The 21,793-nt window shown below is 35.8% G+C and overlaps 2 protein-coding genes and 1 pseudogene across 2 annotated transcripts; all 3 read right to left on the bottom strand.

Annotated features, from left to right (window-relative positions):
* Positions 1-779: 779 nt before the first annotated feature.
* On the bottom strand, positions 780-5,097 carry LOC120337228 (aryl hydrocarbon receptor nuclear translocator 2 pseudogene; annotated as a pseudogene).
* Positions 5,098-10,866: 5,769 nt separating this feature from the next.
* On the bottom strand, positions 10,867-19,136 carry LOC120340456 (SH3 domain-binding glutamic acid-rich protein-like). Its single transcript, XM_039408756.2, has 5 exons — positions 18,978-19,136; positions 17,287-17,382; positions 16,511-16,606; positions 15,594-15,668; positions 10,867-12,639 (listed from the first exon to the last, which is right to left on the bottom strand). The coding sequence occupies exons 1-5, from the start codon at positions 19,017-19,019 to the stop codon at positions 12,196-12,198; spliced, it is 753 nt and encodes a 250-aa protein (XP_039264690.2). The 5' UTR covers positions 19,020-19,136; the 3' UTR covers positions 10,867-12,195.
* Positions 19,137-19,173: 37 nt separating this feature from the next.
* Positions 19,174-21,005, bottom strand: LOC120340546 (large ribosomal subunit protein uL24m-like). Its single transcript, XM_039408872.2, has one exon. It carries the CDS (start codon positions 20,942-20,944, stop codon positions 20,201-20,203), a length of 744 nt encoding a protein of 247 aa, XP_039264806.2. The 5' UTR covers positions 20,945-21,005; the 3' UTR covers positions 19,174-20,200.
* Between the last annotated feature and the right edge of the window lie 788 nt (positions 21,006-21,793).

The following is a 21,793-nucleotide window of genomic DNA, read 5'->3' as shown; positions in this document are numbered from 1 at the left end:
AGCGTGATTTAAAGTATTTAAAAAATTGTTGAGCATAGGATAGGAGCATGCAAGAAAACGTTTGTGTGAGTCACAAAAGTTGGGGTACTCCCGTAGCGTGTGTACCAGGTTAGGATTAGGCCATAATTTTATTAAGATTTTTCTTTTTTTAGTTTATTACGAGTTCGGAGACTGTCTGTGTTAGCCAAGTGAATATACCCCCTGCCCATTGTAATCAGTCCCTTCACACAACGTGATGTAAAGTAGGCGAACAAAATTAGTTACCTCCATATTGGTACACACACTTCTGGAGCGCCAAATTGAAAATCCAAACTGTATACAGAAAAAGAGAGGGGGTTTTGAAATGCAATGCAAATAAATTCATATCACAGGAAATAATTATTTTAGAAAACAGTCTGGACTGTTCTAGCTCCACAACCAACAAAAATCATTGAAGCGTGACTAGTCAGAATAACCAAACCTTAATATATAAGTGCCATTGCCGCAATTTTTTAATCTGTCGTTTATTGATCAAATTAAAGTTAAATCTTACCAAGTAAACTAAACTTAAAAAGTGTTCCCCGTAAAAAACAATTTTGGCCCGAATAACTTTAAAATTATGTTTACAGATAAATAAAGCATCACTGGCCTATGCTCCTATGCTAAGTAAGTCTTAACTCCATACTCCACCATTCAGTAAAATTTGATCGGGATATTCTGTGACTTGTATTCTGCAAGTTTTCCTTGTTCCTGAAAAAAGAAAGTGAACACTTAATTGAAATGAGTTGTAACAAAATTAGTTTTGAAGTGAACACGAAATATTTAACATATGTTTTGTCTAAAGCAAAATTTCCAAAGGGAAACATAAACTCATTTATAAACGAGGCTGAGGAAAGTCAATAAGATAATATTAATTATGGGGTGACTGCAAACTCATCTATCACCAGATCAGGTAAGGGAATGGTCATTTCGCCAGATAGGAATACGCTCACCATCGCACCTCTTGATTATACCCTGCATGAGTTCGGTTCACAGGTTCGAATCCTGTGAGAGATAATTATGTACGAGAAGATTGCTCGACTCCTCGCCGCCATAGGTGGTTCACATAACGGCTAGTCGGTTACGGCTTTCTCCACCATCAAGTCCGTGCATCTGGGAAAAAACTAATTCCATGACCCAGGGTACCCCAAACTTTTTGGGTACGAACCCCTGTTTATGAATCTTAGTTTTGATGAACTTTCCTTACAACACAAACAACATTAATGTGATGGATTAGGTTGCTCTTCACTTGCAAACTTGAAGGGCCGCCTCTACAGCAAATTTCGACCTGTATTTTGTTATCATATTGGTAAGACTAAAAATGCTGCCTCACACATGTAAGAGGCAATAAAATTTTAATCGCCTACTCTGACAACAATGGATATTGTTTCGCAATGCTCGCCCCAAAAGATGCCATGGCCTTCAAATGGAATCAATCAATGAAGATCGATCCCAATCTTTTCATATCGTTGAAGATCCCCTGTGCGGTCATCACGAACCCCCCGGAGTTTACGAGCCCTAGTTTGGAAACCTTGCCATAATCGGCATGGACGACAGGCTATTTGATAAAACCGCCTTTCCTCTCCCCCAAGATAAATATGTAAATTTTATCTTGTAACACACCAGGGTGATGCACTATGGGAAACACCACTTTGTATAACACTTTCGTTATTTTCTCTTCTCCTAAAAACTCACTACTAATCATAAACCAAAAAAAAGAGCCATTATAAAATTATATTGAAATATACACTCGATTCCAACAAATAAATAACGGAAAAATGTAACAAATTTTATATTCGATTATTAAGAATTGTTAAGTTTGATTCTTTATCATGTGTACTTGTTCATAGACTTCAAATTGGAGATATGAAAATACGAACATCTGGCAAGCTAAAATATAATGTTCAAAACTATATAAAATGCACCATACATGGCAAGAGTTACAATAGATAGTTACAACAATTGTCGCGACCCAAGACCCAAGAATATGGTCACATACAAATTGGCATGTAGTGCTTTGACTAATATAAAACAATCATTTTAAAACGACATTTAAAAAAATGTGAAAGTGAAAAAAAACGCAAGTTTTTGAAATCATGGCGTGGCTTTATTTAAGTAAAATAGTTGCTGGCAAATTTTTTTGATATTTCCCACAAGTACAATTACTATTGAACAACACTTTAATACTAAATACAAAATGAAAAAATAAAATCAACTAGACAATGAAACTCGCAACTTTCAAGTTTTTGTTTTTAGGCCAGTGGTCGGCAACCACCGGGCCGCGGCCCATAGCCGGTCCGCGGAAAGGTTACTAGCGGTCCGCAGAAACATGGCACAAAAGACGGACAATATCCTAATAACATGTTTAGTTGATTAACAACTCAAACAATAATTAGTTGAAAAGAGTCTTTGCGATTTATAGGGTACTCCGGCAGTCTTTTGGGCAATACTACTACCTGAATACCCCGACATTGCGAAAAAGCTTTACAGACATGTTTACATCTATGTGTTGACAAAATCGCAGTAGGCTGAACGTAAGAAACACATTACTTGTATAACATCACCTTTATTCTCTGAATTCAATATCAACCTATTTATTCTAACACATATAATTTATTACATAAGCTTATTCCGTCTGTACAAGGTGGTCCGACAAAACTTTCGTCAGGCTTTACCGGATCGTCGCCGAAAAAAGGTTGCCGACCATTGCTTCAGGCGACCCAGATTCGAGACGCGACACATAGGTTGGGAAACACTGGTTCACACAATTGAAGGGATAAATTTTACTTTTTGAATGCCGAAGGGGTGAAAGATAAAAAAAAAAAATAACGCCTGTATTAGATAGTCTTATCAGCTTTCCTCTCTCAAATACGCCAGAAAACTTATTTTACAATTAAGAAGCAGAAAAGGGGGTGAAAAGCTCTGTAAATTCAGCGTGGGGGTGATTGTTAACCCCATGTTCTAGCATTGACATCATAGTCTCTTGAGAGGGGTATTCCCCTTGCCTTCCATCGGAAGAAAATCCAGCATAAGACAGATTTGACGCAGGAATATCTGCGTGAGAATGTTGCGTTGCGATAACACCTTGGTAGCGATCCAATAAAGCATGGGGGTAATCAGAGCTAGATGGGTCGACAGGATTCCAACCTGGGGCTAGAGTTCCAGTTGGGGTCGTAGAGTAGTGAGAACTCTGGGGTGCAGCGTAGGATACGTTTTGCGGGGGGTAATTTAGTGTCGCGGTAGGGGATTGGATATCTGGAGACTGGCTTGGATTTGAACCTATGATGTAACTTTGCTCTGCTCTTGAGTGTGATGACAGCTGTTCCTCAACGGACCTGTGATTATTTTGATTTTGTTTGACGAGAGAGTAGTTGCTCACGATATATTCAACCTCATTATTATACGGGTTTTGAAAAGCATAAGAGCTCAATCGAAGCCAGATATATTCCGCGTTGTGCGCTTGGAATCTACAAATTGTGGAAAACATTTGTCCTTTCAGTTGCATCACTTGTTTAAAACTTTCTGCAATTTTTTCTGTGTCATCTGGGTGGCAGAAATCGACAGGACGTTTTCCGATTAGGTCTCTCGGTTGATATCCCAGAATATTCGAAACTCTTGCGTCAATATATGTAAAAACGTTATCAAAATTGTGCCTTGAAACGAATTCGGTTATATCATTAGGTGGCGCTAGACTCCCAATCACAGAATTGCTTGGAATTTGAAGTCTTGCGATACCAACTAAACAGTATTCACCATTCAATTGACTTTGTGCGGTCAGCTCGTCCATTATCCCTGCTTGTAATTCATCGCCATTGTAACCACTAGGTGGCCATGGTTTTATATAGCCTGTGACGTGCGTCAGAGCATAAATATTTTCACCTTCCATTATATGACCTTCAGCTAAGCGATATCTCGGTTCTGAAGCGCTAACTTGAAGTTTTCCGCATCGCATGCGACATATAAACGCACGTCGTGTTCCTTCGCTTGAAAGCATGGATTCTTTCTTGATCGCTCCTGTTTTGAGATCCAACATCCGTCCAGCGTTTGACGAGTCCTCGATCATCATTTGTTCTTGTACTTTAGCGATATCTTGTGGATGAATTAGGTCATAAATACGATGATTCATCCAATCAGAATGCGCTTGATTTAACACTGGAGTAACAGTATCAGAAACGAATGTAACTTGTCCAGTTTCGCACGATACTACGAAAAGAAATCCATCAGCTGACTCTAACACTAAATGCTTCAATTCTTGATCTGTGAGAAAAGCTGGTTTGTCTAATCCGTTTCCTCCAAGTCCACGTAACTGCTTCATATGCGACACCGCCATTCGCAATATTGTCAGTTTGTCTGGTTTTCGTGCGAGTGCGCTACAACTTGGTACCATGTCCGAAAGTTCAGTGATATACGCTGTCATTTTGTTTCTGCGTCTGCGTTCGATCTCTGAATGATTTTCACGAGCAAATCGCTCTTTATCTGCTTGTGACATTCTCATTTGGTTAAGGTATTCAATTTACAAGCTATTAATTATATTTGAGAGAATAAAAAAATTGAGATATTTACAGGCCAGCTTAATAACCTAAACAAATCTTATGCGACTAATTAACAGCGTATTTTCCTAAAGTTAAGACAACATTACTTGAGGCTGCTTACTTTCTCTAACACGAACGAATTTTATAAAAAAATTGCTAATTTTCACAGTAAATCGTTAATTTTACAATTCTGAATTCTGAGAATAATTTCCGATTTTGTTTAAATAAAACATTTCAACGCAGGGCGTGGCCAGGGATTTTCAAGAAGGGGTTTCTGGAATTTCTACTTAGACCAGGGTGGTCCAAACCCAGGCCCGCCGGCCACATGTGGCCCGCCACATCATTATCTGTGGCCCGCGTCGCATTCGGAGAGGAATCAAAAAATCGCATTTCGTGTTGTTTTGTCATAAAATTAACCAAAAAATCTTTTGACATATTGTTGCATAACTAATGTCACTGAATTGACTAGTGTTATGGCTTGCTGAGGCAACTAGCGAAATTAAACGAGCAAAGTTCTTGGCACTTTTGTGGCCTGCGAACAATGCAAAAATATTTTCGTGGCCATCGGAGCTGCCAATCTTGGACCACCCTGACTTGGACCGTAATCGCTAGCGGGCAAGCTACGAAAAATCGCTGTTTCAATAGAGGGGGTTTCAACCTGCAACTTGGTATAACTCTAACAAGATAACTAACTCAATATCACTTTAACAAGATAACAACACTCCTTAAATGCATTAAACTGACGCCTTACTCAAAGTATTAAAAATATTACAAAGCAAGAAAAATCTATTTCCTTTAACATAATTATACCTAAATTTGATAAAAATTTCCTCAAAAACATTAATTCTAATACAATTACAAAAATCAAATTTTTCGTTTTATTTCCAGTTCCAATTTTTTCATACCTAATTGTTTTAGGGGGTACTAGGATATTGTGTACTGAACTAAAAGTCCTTTCTCTTTGTTTACTTTCTACTTTGGATCCGGATGTGTCAGTTGCCACAAGTATGCTTGAACGAGATAGTATTATGAAGATAAATAAGAATAGCATAGTCTCTTTTCACGATATAGCAAGTATATTTATAAGCTTTCAATATGTAAGCTAATGGTTATCCACCGTTTATTACGCATTATCTTGTTTTGTCTGAAGAAGTCAGACTATGATCTAACGAAAGTTCACAAATATACTTGCTATTTTGTGAAAAGAGCTATCATGCTATTCTTATTTAAATTATTTCAATCTTCCAAATTCTAATCAACCAAATGCAATAGGCCTTCTACCAAAGCCAATATACACACATTAACAACTTACTTTCTTGACGGGCATGCCGAAAAGCAATTGCACCCTATATTTGCCCACTGCAAGGTGCTTTAACAGTCGCTTTTCTTAAAGCTAAAGTAATAACAACATTGCAAACAAGAAATTGCCTACTTTTTGTATATTCTCTATCAGCCAGCAGACCTCCAGACTACACGTTTCAAACTGCATAGCAGCCTTTATTTTGAGTTGTGGTATTAACATTGCAAGGAAGAAACTGCCTACTTTCTTTAGGGATCAATCAATGACTCAAAGCATCAACAACATGTTTTCCTGTGTAACTTCCTGTCTTCCAGAACTTGCTAGGGAAGATTAGCTAATGATCTGATGCTTGTAGACTTTTAAGCCTTACACAGGCCATTAATAAATGGACAATGTGACACTACAAGCATAAGGTTCGAACACGACAAGATCTCTTTAAACAGGGCTCTATATAAGAAGTTAATATACTTAAATTGGAAAAAAATTCAAAATAAATTAGTAAAACAAACTAAATTATTTAAATCTTAACAATATGTTGATTGTAAAATCTAGCTTCTAGTCCGACTAAAATTAAAATCAATCATTTCCGATTGATCAGACTCGTTTCATATCGTTGCAGAATCCCTGTGCAGTCATCACTGACTCCTGGGGGTCCGCAAACCCCAGTTTCGGAAACTCTGATCTAATGCATCAGCAACATGCTTTCCAGTGAACTTGCTGCCTCAGAAAGATTAGCTATTTCTCTGTCGCTTGTAAAATCGAACATTTAGCACATCGGTTCTCAGCCATTAGGCCATGGAAAAATCATAACGTGGACCAGAGAATATTAAAATATCTAAATTGGTTGCGTCACTATACTTCAATTTTATTTGTAGTGGTGATGAATGCTACCGAGTGGTAATTTTCATTCTAATTATATAAGTGAAAACGACTATTTTTGCAGAAAGATTCTGTTTTTTCTTGTAGTCCCTTGCATAAAAAAGTAATGGGGCACATAATTTTTTTGCAACGAAAATTACCACTAAAGAGAACCTAGAATGTATGACTTCCATTCTCTATAAATCAAATACATAAACCTTTCTCAAAACAGCCATAGACTAGAAGTTATTTTGCAGTTGCACTATTTATCTGAACATATATAGCTATTTCAAAGCACCACTGACTAGTAACCTTACATTATTTTGCAGACACTTTTACCAATAAGAATGCTTTATTACTAAGATATTTCGTTTTTAGCCTCGAATTGTGAAATTACATATCCCAATGACAACAGACTGGCATTTTAGCAGTCATTCTGCAGTCCTATATCTGAATGCTTTGGATATTGAAAGTATTTTGACTTACACATTTGCTTATCCAATTTAGTAAATTTGAATTGTGTCTCTTAATTCATAGAAATATTTTTCATACTTGCATGGTAATTACCGTTTGTCTTACAATATAAAGCAAACAGACCAAAAAAGGCCCTGTAATACAATCTGATTGTCCAATTATTTACTAAATTTGAATTTTCACAGGATTACTATTTTTTATACTTGTACGGTAATAAAATACATATTTTCAGCCCCTAGTTAGCTAAAATACCTATTTAAACATGTATGGCAATACTCTCTATGAATCTAATGTATATAGCTATTTCAAAGCAACACAGACTAGTAACTTTATAATATTTTGCAGACAGTTTTACCAAATAGAATGCATTGATATGGAGGTATTTAATTTCCGGCCTCTAATTGTGAAATCACCTATATTTTCACTTGTATGGTAACTATCACTAGTAACTGTAGAGTGCCTACAGTTATTATGCAGCCGCCCTATTTCTCTGAACGCTCTAAATATTAAAACTATTCTCACATTTCCAAATCACCTTCCAGTCTACTAAATTTAACTTTGGCTTCTAAATCACAAGATTACTATTTCCTATACTTGCATGGTAATTACCGTTTGTCTTACAACATAAAGCAAACAGACCAAAGAAGGCCCTGTAATACAATCTGATCGTCCAAATATTCAAATTAAATTTGAATTTTCACAGGATTTTATACTTGTACGGTAATAAAATACATATTTTCAGCCCCTAGTTAGCTAAAATACCTATTTAAACACGTATGGCAATACTCTCTATGAATCTAATGTATATAGCTATTTCAAAGCAACACAGACTAGTAACTTTATAATATTTTGCAGACAGTTTTACCAAATAGAATGCATTGATATGGAGGTATTTAATTTCCGGCCTCTAATTGTGAAAACACCCATATTTTCACTTGTATGGTAACTATCACTAGTAACTGTAGAGTGCCTACAGTTATTATGCAGTCGCCCTATTTCTCTGAACGCTTCAAATGTTAAAACTATTCTCACATTTCCAAATCACCTTCCAGTCTACTAAATTTAACTTTGGCTTCTAAATCACAAGATTACTATTTCCTATACTTGCATGGTAATTACCGCTTGTCTTGCAATATAAAGCAAACTGACCAAAGAAGGGCTCATTATACAATCTAATGCAAATTTCAGCCAAAAATTGGCCGAAATACGTATAAAAACACTCCATGAATCTAATGAATATAGCTATTTTAAAGTGACTTGGTAACTTTTTAGTTTTAGGCATCGAATTGTAAAATTACCTATCTTTATACTTGTATGGTAATTATTATCGTATAAAATAAAGCAATCTGACTAAAGGAAGGCCAATAGAACGTCCAAATTAATGCAAATTTTAGGCCCTGAATTGACAATAATACCTTTTTGTACACGTATGGTATTCACCGCCAGGGAGAAACCACCTTAACAAGGAAGTTCCTGTCATGAGTTACATCGGTTCAGTTAAGACAATGAAAAGCTAATTTTAAATTTTACGTCACAGATGTCATGAGCGCTGCTGCAAATAGAATTTGTGTAATTGACATAAAAGATAGTCTAAAGAAATTGTCTCTATGTCTAAAGAAATTGGTATGTCGCTAGTACGACACAAAATTTGTCAAACAGCTATTCATTTTTGAACAAAGAATAACTCATACAAAGTTTTTTAAAGGCTTAAGTTATATTACACTCATAGGTGCTCAAAAAGTTGCACTTGAGAGCAGTGTCTTAATTAACTTAGAAGATCAAGCTCGTTTAAGGTTTCAAAGGTCAAAGGTTAATTTGTAGGATATCATTCCAATTCAACCTATACCTATATGCATTGTATTCATGATCTCATCTGATCTTAGAATTTTTTTCTTTTATAGCGACCACCATGTATAATAACACTCAAACACTGTGTAACACAATTTTGTTACTAGCTTCTAATTAATATTTTGGCTACACCCCAAAACTGAAGAAAAATGATAATTTTAATACAATTATGGTTGTGTGAAAATGGGCGATATTTCCCAGAAATCAGGTTTTTGTTGAAAATTGTAATATAAAACAGTATAAAAATTTCATTGTAACATAGTCCGGTGCTATTTTTAAGTGTTTTTGGTGTTCAAGAGATTTTTAATTCTGTGTGATAAATCTTGACAAAAATAATACAAACACATTTTAATAACTTTTCAGCAACCAAAAGTGGGCAGCAGAGAGCATATACGAGTCAACAAGTTTGAATTTGGAAATATAGAAATGTTGAGATAAACAAAAATTTGATTTGTTCCCTAGTTTTCACAGTTTTCAGAAATCACCGAAAGCGTGAGCAATTTTTCTATACCCTCCCCCCCCCCTCTCCCCATTTCCAACGACCTCCAGCTCAGTGGTTCTCACACTTTTCAAGCCATTTTTATAATTTGTCAAGTCTCGCGCCCCACCTCATAATAACTAGCTAACTATAAGCTACAAATAACTATAGTAAGGAGAAATTGTGTTTCATTCAAAAAATACACCGAAAAATACGTGGATGGTACGCAAATATCCAAATTAAAGAAATTTAAATATTCACAATGCGGCGGGAAAGACCAAATCTAACAAATATTTTCATCTTTTAATTAGTGTCGCGCCCCCTCGAAAAATTGTCCACGCCTCCTTATGGAGTGCGGCAACCATTTGAGAACCACTACTCGGAACTAATTCAACAATTAATTGGAAATCCAGTCTGGGGCAATTTGAGCAATTTTAAGGTAAAGTTCTGGAATCCAGAATACCGAATCCTATTCTATTTTCATACTTATTCAAATAGTGGGAATTTTAATCTAGGTACATGCATGGGCAGAGTCAGAACGTAATGCAGTTCGGAACTGTTTATCAACAAGAAACGCTACAAAGGTTTCTAAGCTTAACATTGGTAAAGAGATTTTGATATACGACACTTACTAAAGGTTTTCGCTTCGAACAAAACTTTTGTCTACAGCCGCATTGTAACTGAGATTACAAAAACAACAAATGAAACGTCCTTTATATTTATTTAAACTACCAGTAACAATATAAGTTGCGAGGGTTCCGTATGGCAGAAGACATTTTTTATAGAACACTCATTCAAGCCTTTCCCTCTGTTCAAGGATTTTGCCAACAGCCGCATTGAAACTGAGATTACAGAAACAACAAATGAAGTGTCATTTATATTTATTGGACACGTTTAGTGGACATAACGATCGTTTCAATATTATATTGTTATTATTATTATTTGTCTCCATCATTTTTAAAAAATCGCTTTTCTCTTCGAATACTGGACCAACTGCTTTGAAATTTTCAGTGAGTAAAGATTGATTTTTTTGCCAGAAGGCTATTACTTTTATTTATTTCTAAATTTCGCATGAAATCTGATATTTCGTCTAAAATTTCGCTGTATTATTTTATCCATGGGAACACTGGCTGTCCGGTTTGATTCTGTAAATTATTTCTACGCGAAACTCGGAATTTTTTGTGGGTACCGGCGGCGTCAAAGGTAAATACTGCTTCGCTCTGGTTAACGTGTCCATATATTTGAGCACAACTCTCTTGTTTAACTGATAAAGTAAGTTGCCAGGGTTTCCTGTGACAGAAGTGATTTTTGCACCAAGTTCTTCCCCCATACAAGTTTTTTGCCAACAACAGAATTGAGTCTCCTAAGCAGATCACAGAAACTACAAATTGAGTGTCAATTATATTTATTTGAACTTTATATATTATCGAAATAATAAATTTATCGACAATTCTTTGAGTGAATTTGAATAAAATTGATGCCATAAAAATTAATTATTATTGAACTGTGTAGAGCAAGGGGGTTATCAATCAGGGGTAAATTTCTACCATTGGGGTCAATTTGGAAGAGAATATTAAGTAGGTTATGATAGCTTTTCCAGAAAAATGGCAATAAAATAAAGGGGAACATTGGATTAATTCGATGCTATAAAATTGCCGAGGTGTTGATAACAAGAAAAATAATGAAATATTGGACAATTAAGTAGAGCCAGTAAAAAGAATATCGATCTAATAAGATTGACAATATACAGGGGTCCCACAGATGCATTTGTTGGAACAATATTTTATTAATTAATGTGTTATGAAATTGAATAATCAAATTCCGCGGATAGATGGAGTGGTGGTTGATGGGTACTTAATAGTTTCTGCACAAAAATGAAAATAAATAGGGGGAACACTGGATTAATTCGATGTCAACCAATCGCAAAAAAGTTAAAAAAAAAAAAAAAAATGCAGAATACTGATATTTTGTGAAATCAAGTGTAACATTGAGAAAACAGACATTTTGTGCTCAACATAACTCTATCTAATAAGTTTAAAATATTATCAGTTTAGCTAGCAAAACCAGACTTGCTAGCTGTTACGGTCCAACTTGACAATTAGAAAATTTGGAATCCCCCTTTTGAGAGATGCTGGCTGCGCCCCTGATCAAACACAATAGTTTAACATCTGGTGCATCAAGCTTTCGATCCTGAAAAGTAATTTAGCAGAACCTTCGCCAGCCAATTTATTGCTAAAAATGAAGAAGAAAAAGCTCTAAAAACTTCCCCAAAGCTAGTATTAGCTTCTGAACATGGCCGCGAAGTTGGGAGTCTAAAGTATTCGCAGGTATTATGGCAGTACTGCTATAGTTAAAACCCAAAGCTTTACCTTCCCTACAAATATTTAATAGATAGGATTTAAGAATTTTATGACTTCAAGTAAGAGTTGAAATACTCAAACGAAATTTTTACAGTTTTCCGAATATCACGAAAAGATATCAAAATGAAAATTTTCAAAGATGCAGCTTGATAACAACATTCTGAATGGAGCAAAAAAGAAAAAAAGATTGAGAAAGTGCAGGATAGTTTAAGAGTGAATTAATATGCTGAGTTAAATAGCATGCAACACAATGCTTTTGCGTAAAGATTTTCTCAAGAAAAGTTTTGTTCGAACGAGTGCGGTTGTCGATAGCGGTGTTCTGATTCTTTAATCCGGACCAGTTTCTGGTTTTGCATCTTCTCTTTTTGGTTCTGCTTCACCGGTCTCTCCTTTTTCAGTTGCCGCATCACTGCTTTCTTGTTTCGCTCCATCGCCATTTTGATCACTGACATCAGATTGTCCTTTTTGTTCTATATCATTGATCTCTCCTTTTTGCTTTCCCGCATCACTGCTCTCTCCTTTTTGTTCCACATCATTGCTCTCCTCTTTTTGTTGCACTTTATCACTTTCTGCAGATTGTTCTGCGTTATCGGTCTCTCCTTTCAGATTATCTTCTATTTTTTCACCATTATCTCCTGCTTTGACCTTTTGACCTTGATTAGTGTCATTTCCAAGGCCATTCTCTTCAGTTTTAACAACATTTCCAACGTTTGGATCATTTTCCTTGTTTTCTGCGGCTTCCAAGTCAACCTTTTTCATGTTTCCTTTTTCCTGTTATTTTTCAGAAAAGAGAAGGAATAGGATAGAAAGGGAAAGGAAGAAAAGAAAAGATAAGAAGAAAAGATAGGATTTACAATTTCATTCCGGGGGGGAGGAAAGCCGCTAAGACCGCTCCCAATTACCAGTCGAAGTCAGGTATGGGATTAGTTGAGTGATTCTCAAATTTTTTATTAAGCCGCAATTTGGCTATTTTTGGAATTTGAAAGTCTCGTGCCCCACCTTAAAAATAATTAACTAACGATAAGCTACAAATAACAGATAGTAAGGCGAAAGTATGTTTTGTTCAAAATACGTTTTAAAAAATATATGTGCATGGAATCGCAATCTCTAAACAGTAAAAAATGTAAATATCTAACTGGTTGTGCAAATGGGCCCACGGAGAAATAACATTTTAAATGAGGTGTCCGCAAAATGAGTATTTAGTTTAGGTAATCTGGTACGTGCGAGAAATTCTAATCCTTCTGCGCCACAAAGCCAGCTAGAAAAAGTTTGTTGCAAAATATACGATATAGCCTATATTACAAAAACGAGTTGCTCACTGAATTGGATTAAAGTCGGTGTGGCGATAAATTTAAATAGCAGTTTCTTCAGAAGTTTATGCGTTTAACTCACTATTTCTGCAAGAAACCCTAACAATGCCGTAAGGTGACTAGCAAAAATAAACAATTTTTTTTTGTTTGTTACTACTAGAATATCTATATTAGAATTAAGGTGCGGCCTGCGGCTTCACTCAGTTACTAGAATTTGGCCCGCCAGTGAAAAAGGGGTACTCCTGAAGTATGCGCACCAAGATGTCTCACAACCTGAACCCTAACCTGGCACACAACTAGAGTTCAGGTTGTGCGCCATCTTGGTGCGCATACTTCAGGAGGTCCCAAAAAGGTTGCACCCCCCTGATCCAAAACAAGGCGAGATCACTGCCCCCTCAAAAAATTGTTAAGCCCCATTTGTGGGAAGCGACCCATCGTTTGAAAATCACCGATTAGTTATTTGTTTCAGAAGCATGGAATTGAAAAAAAAAAGGTTACGAAGAATACAGAAGGACATAAAAGAGTTGAACTTCACGCGCTGCTTAGGGATTAAAATTTATTGAAAGCCCAGAGCTAACCAAAAGTAGTGCTTTTCAAGATCTCAGATACCAAAATTTAAAGTTTTTTGCAACATTAGCAGATTTTATCAATTTAAAAGAGAAGTTTATATACTGTAATAATTTTCTTGGCAAGCGCGAAATTTTATATAATTCAAATTTATTCCAAATTTTGCTCTAGAAAAGTTTCTATATAATATATTCAAATAATGTAATAAAATATTTATTTTTCCTTATGAAGTCAACGAATTAGATGAACTGCCATTTGCATGTTATATTTATAGTATATTTTTTGTTAAAATTTGTAATATAAAACAGTATAAAAAATTCATTGTATTATAGTCTGGTGCTATTGAGTGTTTTTGGTATTCAAGAGATGTCTTTTTTTAATTTTGTGTGATAAATCTTGGCGACATTAAATCAAACACATTTTAATAACTTTTCAGCAACTAAAAGTGGGCAGAAGAGAGCATATACGAGTCAACAAGTTTAAATTTGGAAATATAGAAATGTTGAGATAAACAAAAATTTGATTTGTTCCCTAGTTTTCACAGTTTTCAGAAATCACCTAACGTGTGAACAATTTTTCTATGTCTCCCTATACATTCTATACTATAACATATGGTAGTTGAAATAACCATATTAATTCAGTTGCATTACTAAAACTAGTAGGCATATGCTACTGTTGTGTTAGCCGTGCCCAAGTGGGGAGGCGGAAATAAGAGTTTGTATAAACAGGTACGTAGCCAGGTGCTGGAAACCCCCCTTTTATAATGCAGAAAAAAAAAAATTCTCCATCATACACAGCAATTTTTCAGATCTTGCAAGGCTTTTTAGACCCTAAAAAAGACTTGTGAAAACCTACATTTTCCGGCCTACACCGGCTAGTTCTTACGATTTAACTTGGCAACTAGAAATTTCTTTTTTCTCGTTTAAAAATTTTTGGCTACTCCCCTGTCATTAGACTGCAAAATTGTGTATTACATGATTCACAGTTTCAGAGATAAGTCTATGATACAACAGCCAATCACAGGATATGATATACATGTGATACATACCAAATTTATAATTAAAGCACAACAGAAACTAAAACATCAACACAAAAAGCCTAACCTAAGTTCGAGAGGTGCTTGAGTAATCAAGCTTAAAATTACCAGTAATAGTTTATTTAATAAAACCATCATCATTAATGATTACCGCAATTTTCTTCAATAATATTACCTATTACTCAAAATTTTGAAAACTCAAAAAATACCGAAAAGCCTGACTCAGTTTTAGTGCAAGAGGTTCTAAAGCAGTGGTTCTCGTACATTTTAAGTCGCGACCCCTTTTTCGAATTTGTCTAGTCTCGCACCCCACATCAAAAATAACTAGCTAACAATAAGCTACAAATACGAAATTGCGAGGCGAAAGTATGTTTCATTCAAAAAACATGTTAAAAATAGTGGATGGAACATAAATAATAAAAAAATATTGAAATGTAAATATCCAGAATAATGTGGGAAGACTGTATCTAACAAATATTTTTATTTCTATTCAGATTCATTGTCTACGCCTCCTTGCCTTACAAGTTCACAAATGGTGCGTAAATTTATAAAAAAAAGCCGTCAATACTAACCCTAACCATTCGGCGCTGCAGAAGTGTGTACCAATATGGAGGTATCTAATTTTGTTCGCCTATTTTACATCAAGTTGTGTAAAGGAACTGAAACCTATGGACAGGGGGTATATTCACTTGGCTAACACAGACAGTCCCCAACTCTTTTAAGAAACTGAAATATGTAAAATCAGAATAAAATTGCGCCCGAACCAGGTACACACACTACAGGAGTACCACACCAAATATGTAACATTTTACCTTTTCTGAAGGTGGAACTTTGAAGAAAGTATTCAGCAGTTCCATTTCCCTTGCTTCAAAGAACATTGCGTAATCCTACAGGGGAAGAAAAAGAGATTGGTTATAAAAAAATCAGAAGATGGCCCAGCGGTTACAGCTTTAGACCTAACTATTTTTGTTAATGATTTTAAAAACTTCAGTTCAGAAATTACAGACCTTTCATTTACGAACCTGGACGGACATGGACTGGTAATTAGGCAACAGGCAGTAGGTTTCCTATAAAGACAAGAGAACTACGCCCAAATAAATGGACACGTCTGTTCGCAGTACAGTATACAGTTTACCGTACCGTCAGATCACAGTCTACAAATATATTCACACCAAGCGAAGCAGTACAGTCGGACACAAAATGGCGTCCGATGTCCGCAGAACGTTCAGTGACGTCATAGCGAACAAAAACAAATCTCACAGAGCTAACAGAAATATTTAAAATAAATAAAAGTAATAGCCTAATGGAGAAAAATTTCATTCTCAACCACTAAAAATTTCGAAGCAATTGGTCCAGTAATCAAAGAGAAAAGCGATTTTTCAGATTTTCCACTAGGTGTTCAAAAATTATCAAAGAACAACAAGAACGAGAACAACAAAACGATCGTTATGTCCACTAAACGTGTCCAATAAGATTTACATATTCATCTCGGGGAAAGGAAAGCCTATAAGACGGCTTGGTCATATGGCGAACCACGTCCTCTCGTCCAGTTACAAGTTCAGGTCGGTATCGGATTAGTTAGCCCGTTTATTTGTTTTCGGAAGCATGGACTTGACGGTGGAGGAAGTCGTACCATGAAAATATTTTGTGTGGCTGTCTGAAGTTGGTTATATGGTCCACCGACAAAAAATGTTGCTGTTTTAAAATATTGCAAAAGCAGCCTTCTTACCCCACAGTATTCGTCTTCATTGAAGACTTGTGGTGCAAGTGCTTTATTTGAGTCGTTGTATTTCGTCACTTCTGCTGGAATTTTCGATCTCATTACCTAAAATAATGCAAAATTAATAAAAGATGTTGAAATTATTGTTCAACATGACAGCTATTTAAACCTTTCGCTCCAGACAAAAGACAGAAGATGGGATTTCCGCATTATTCCAGAGAGAGGAAATCTGATAAGATGGCTTATTCATATGACGTACTAAAATCTCTTTTCGTCCATGTGGCATATGGGATTAGTTGGTCAATTTTTAATTTTTAGATGCATGGATTTGATTTTGGAGGATGGGTTATGTGAACCACCCTGCAATGCAATGGGTCCAGCAATACTCTCATACATTATTAACCCCATGTGAGATTCGAACCTGCAAACCTACGCAGGGTAATCAGAGGTCCAGCAATCCCCTCGCACATATTTAAAGTCAGGTGTCGTTTGCATATTTTTCCTGGCTTCACAGCCACATAGGCTAAAAAAAATGGCGCTTCTGTAGTATGTGAACCAAGATGTCAGACACCTGAACATAGTATGTGCACCAGATTAGGCCATAATTTCATTCCAATATTCCTTATTTTAGTTCTATTAAGAGTTCAGGGACTAGCCAAGTGATTCCCATAGTATCTGTTCATGAAATTATGGCCTAACCCTGACCTGGTACACATACTACGTGCCGTGTCCGCCATCTTGGTTCACATACTACGGGAGTACCAAAAAAACACCACCATACTCACATCTTTCGCGTCAGTCTGCGCACAGAGGTCAATTTCTTCAAATTTCATGTCCTTGGATTTCAAATAATCCAAAATTGCTTGTTGCTCTTTCCTCATCTAAAAAAACATGAGAATGTGGAATTCAATATTGAACTAGAGCTGCGTGCAGCTTTAACAGGCTTCCCGCGTAAAAAAACTGAAGACGCGTTTTGCTCACTGGAGCGTGAAAGCGTGGTCAGTCATGCATAAAATTTGCAAATTATGATGGGGGACTTATTATCTGCATGTGATGTAAATTTCAAGTCTCTAAGTAGTGTCGTTCTCGAGAAGGAGATGAAAGTGTATAATCCTATATTGCTCACTGGAGCGTATCGCCGAGGTCACTCATGCGTATCCTTGACATATCGTATCCGGAACATGTCCATTAATCATTGTTATGAATTTCAACCCAATAGCATGTATCAATTTTGAGAAATCGCAAAAAAACTGAAGACGCGTTTTGCTCACTGGAGCGTGAAAGCGTGGTCAGTCATGCATAAAATTTGCAAATTATGATGGGGGATTTATTGTCTGCATGTGATGTAAATTTCAAGTCTCTAAGTAGTGTCGTTCTCGAGAAGAAGATGAAAATGTAAAATCCTATATTGCTCACTGGAGCGTATCGCCGAGGTCACTCATGCGTATCATTGACATATTGTATCCGGAACATGTCCATTAATCATTGTTATGAATTTCAACTCAATACCATGTATCAATTTTGAGAAATCGCAAAAAAACTGAATACGCGTTTTGCTCACTGGAGCGTGAAAGCGTGGTCAGTCATGCATAAAATTTGCATTTTATTGCTAGCTGAGAACTTCTGCACATTTGAGGTGAATTTCAAGTTTGTAGGACCAATTTGAAAAAAAAATAATAATAATAATAATAAAACACAGGAATACAATAGGTTACCTGCTGACAAGCAGCGGGAAGCCTAATTAAAGTCAAAATATTAGTTGAATACTAAAAAAGCATCAGGTCGGCTAAACTTTGTACACAGTCCTTTGTTTCGAAAAAGGGACATATTCAAGAGGCCACTGACATCTCACAATGAATGTTTCCTCAAGCATAAGTTAACACAGACGTAACAAATAGGATTTGAGCTGCATTACAGACACTTCTTTCGCTCAGATAGATATTCAAGCGTGATTGTAAACATTGCCTCTTTCGAGTAATATTGCGTGTTATTTGTCAGTTTTTAGCCGTGTTTTCAAAGAATAGTTGTATATCAGACTCATTTGTCATTATGACTTCCGAGGACCTATAGTTTGGTTACAATAATCAAAAATCGATATCGCAAACGCTGCGATAGAATAGCCTAAAATTAGTTATCAGTACTTATGAGCGGGACGTGGTTCATTGATTTAAATAAAAATGATAGTTTTGAACATGCGAGCCAATTTGTGCATTGTGGTCTTCATGGGAGGATGACAGGCAGTGGTGGGATTCAAATTTTTTGTCAGCCGGTTTCTTCACAAAAGTCATATTTTTCAGGCGGTTCTGTTACAAACAGAACATTGACAGTAACCAGTAATGCTAACCGGTTCGCTGATCTCATAAAATTCTGTGAGACGGTTCTATAAAACCGGTGCAAACTGGCTGACAGGCCCCCAGATGGGAACCGCAGGTTTAGATACCCCAGTTCTAAACTTCTAACTCAACAAGTTTCTTACCTTAGTGCTGCCTGCAGCTGAAGAAGTGTAGATATAAATCATGACTAAGTTGAGAGTTTCAAGATATTTGACAGTAAATTTTACAGAGGTACTAAAGTACTATAACGATACTTATTTTTATTCTGTGAAAAGGATGTTCTAAAACATAGAAAAGAAAATAGCACTGTCAAATATCGCAAGGCATGAGAAATGAGAATAGTATTGAAGTTTTGACTGAAATTTGAGGAAGGAGTAAATTAAAAGGATGCCGAAATATAATTTCTGGAAAGACCGGACCCAAATATTTTTAAAGTTTTGTATGCGGATCTTGGGTAAAAATAGTTGATTAGCCCTGCTCTAGAAATATAACGACACTTATTTATAATCTGTAAGAATGTCCTATCTAAACACAAAACAGAAAGTAGCACTGTAAAAACATGCCAAGATCTTCTGTGTGGGATGACGTCGGCCCTGAAAAAGAATTTAAAACCCAGAGAGAAAAATGGCACTGTGACGTCTAGTCTGGTACTAGTTATGGAAAAAAATTATAACAATGTCACTTCCAAACTGATGTTCCAAAATACAAAACAGAAATATATCCAGAATGAAAGTATGGTTGAACTTTGCACACAGCAAAAAAAACCTTCTGCTCAGACCGGCCAAGTATATTAGATTGAAGAAAAAAATCAGGAAATATAAGTTTACTCAATTCTCATAATTTGAATAAAAAAACACACTTTTTTGCCTAGCAGTGGCATTTCCAATCTTTCAATAATAACTTTTAAACCACACAACAAAAAAACAGCGCCATCAAAGTATCTAGTATTAATATTTTAACTAATATTTGACCAGAAGTGACTAAAATTTTGACACAATAACAAACTTTTGCTTAGTAATAGTGGTACACCTAATCTTTTTTAAAACTGAGAACAGTAAAACAGCACTGTCAATACATGTCTAGGAATGGGGACATTGGATACACAATATCCCAGTGCCCTTTGTATGGAAAAAATTCAATTGCGCTGTGCATGATAAATTTTACAAGCTCTGCTTTTTCATCCATTGCTCTATATCTAATTTACCCACAAATTCCAAAAGTTTACTGTTTTTAAATGTGAGTAAAGTGTGAATTTCTTGATTTTTGAACTTTAGCTTTTTTTTAAAAAACTTTGGTAAATATAGTTTCATATTTTGATGAGATAACCTGTTAAATTTTTTCCAAATATCTGGGAACCCCTCAAATTTTAATACCAATAAAACTCTTTTTCCATTGTTTCAACATTAAATTGTTTCACTAATTCCTGTTCTACAGTGGATATTGAAGGTGTAAATGTTCTTTTCAAAGCATCATCTACATTTGTGTCTTTAGACTGTTCCAAGTATTCGCATTTTAAAGTTCTATCAGCCAGCATTTCCAAGGGTATTGTAATTACGTGCCCAGAACGTACAGAAACTCTAACTAAATCTCCTTTTTCGTTTGCTTTAAATTCTATGTCGGTTTTTTCATTATCGACAGGGTCAAGGAGAGCGACTTCGTCATGTTCTAGTGGTTGCTCTTCAGCGTGTACCTCATTCGATTCTGTTTGCCTGTATTTAAAATTGCGACCACCAACAACAACCCAATTTCTCTGCGGCACAATCATGACAACTTCACCCTTTTTTCCTTTATCTTTTCCAGCAAGGATTTCAACTTTATCGCCAACATGAAATAGCCATTTATCCGGCGGCGTGTATTTAATTTTATCATAATTATGCCTGTACCAATTAATATGTTCCTTAGCACGAATTTTTCTTTGCTCCATCGGAGAATATGGCGAATCCATTGTCCATTTGTAATAATATGGTGGTTCCACATACGTTGATTTATAGTCTCGCCATTTTACTTGTCCATGTTTTATATGCTTGTAACTCTCTGGTATGGCGTATTCACTAATATGCTGAGGGAAAGGTCGTCTTCTTGCTAGAAGCATTAGACACAGGCGGACCATTGTCAAAGATCTTCTTCAAAAATTATTTAATTGCAATAACTGTAAAACAGGAACAAAAATGCGATTTCAAAGTTGATAGATTTTTCTAATCAAGTACTTTCGGGCTTAACGAACTCTTCACCCAACAGATATTCCGCTCCGATAGTACTATTGGGACCAATTGCTGATAGAAGGAGGATTATGCACAAATGTCCCATAAATTCACGTGTATTTATATACTATTATTTTTAGAGCTAACAATCCATTCTGATTACCTGGTATGCCCATATTATTTAAAAAGGGAATGGCATTTAGTGAACTTGCGCTCAAAAGTCTGTCTTTTGTAGTCTACTAGAGAATGAAGTAAACTAGACCGTTATGCTGCGTATGAGTTACCTACCAATGTCAAAATGTGATAGAACTGTGGAACACTGACCAATTGCTCAAAATCTGAAAATAGTTTCAAATTAATGTGAATTCTGCAATTCTCTGTTTGCTAACTTTTACGCCTATACACCTCTCAATACATCCTCTCATACATTATACAATTTTTTGGCATCTTTATATTACTAGATTATTGATTTAAAAACTATTTAAACCGATTTACATTGGTGAGCAATTGCAAATTTTCGGCGTGCAAAATTGAATTCGCTCGCGTGCATTTTTGTGGAGCGCTAGCGCCCTCGGGCGTGCATCTGCCATGGAATCCAGTCTGGTATACAGCTATAATATATAACTTAATATCTATCAGTGTATGGCATGAACTCAAGTTAAAATATTTAGCATTTTTAATCTTTGTTGTTCTGGGACTATAAAATTAATAATTTCGGAATTTAGTCTTTTCTTGTTTCTTATTTCAATGTTCTTGCA

This window comes from Styela clava, chromosome 10 (assembly GCF_964204865.1).
Source record: "Styela clava chromosome 10, kaStyClav1.hap1.2, whole genome shotgun sequence".
Taxonomy (NCBI): domain Eukaryota; kingdom Metazoa; phylum Chordata; class Ascidiacea; order Stolidobranchia; family Styelidae; genus Styela; species Styela clava.
The sequence above is the reverse complement of the archived record's forward strand: the minus strand, read 5'-3'. Positions and strand labels throughout refer to the sequence as shown.

Excerpts from the sequence above, each read along its gene's own strand:
- LOC120340456 (XM_039408756.2), bottom strand. The coding sequence starts at position 19,019 with ATGATTTATATCTACACTTCTTCAGCTGCAGGCAGCACTAAG. Across the intron at positions 16,607-17,286 it reads CGCAGACTGACGCGAAAGAT|GTAATGAGATCGAAAATTCC; the intron begins GTGAGTATGGTG and ends GCATTATTTTAG. Across the intron at positions 15,669-16,510 it reads ATGAAGACGAATACTGTGGG|GATTACGCAATGTTCTTTGA; the intron begins GTAAGAAGGCTG and ends CTTCCCCTGTAG.
- LOC120340546 (XM_039408872.2), bottom strand. The coding sequence starts at position 20,944 with ATGGTCCGCCTGTGTCTAATGCTTCTAGCAAGAAGACGACCTTTCCCT.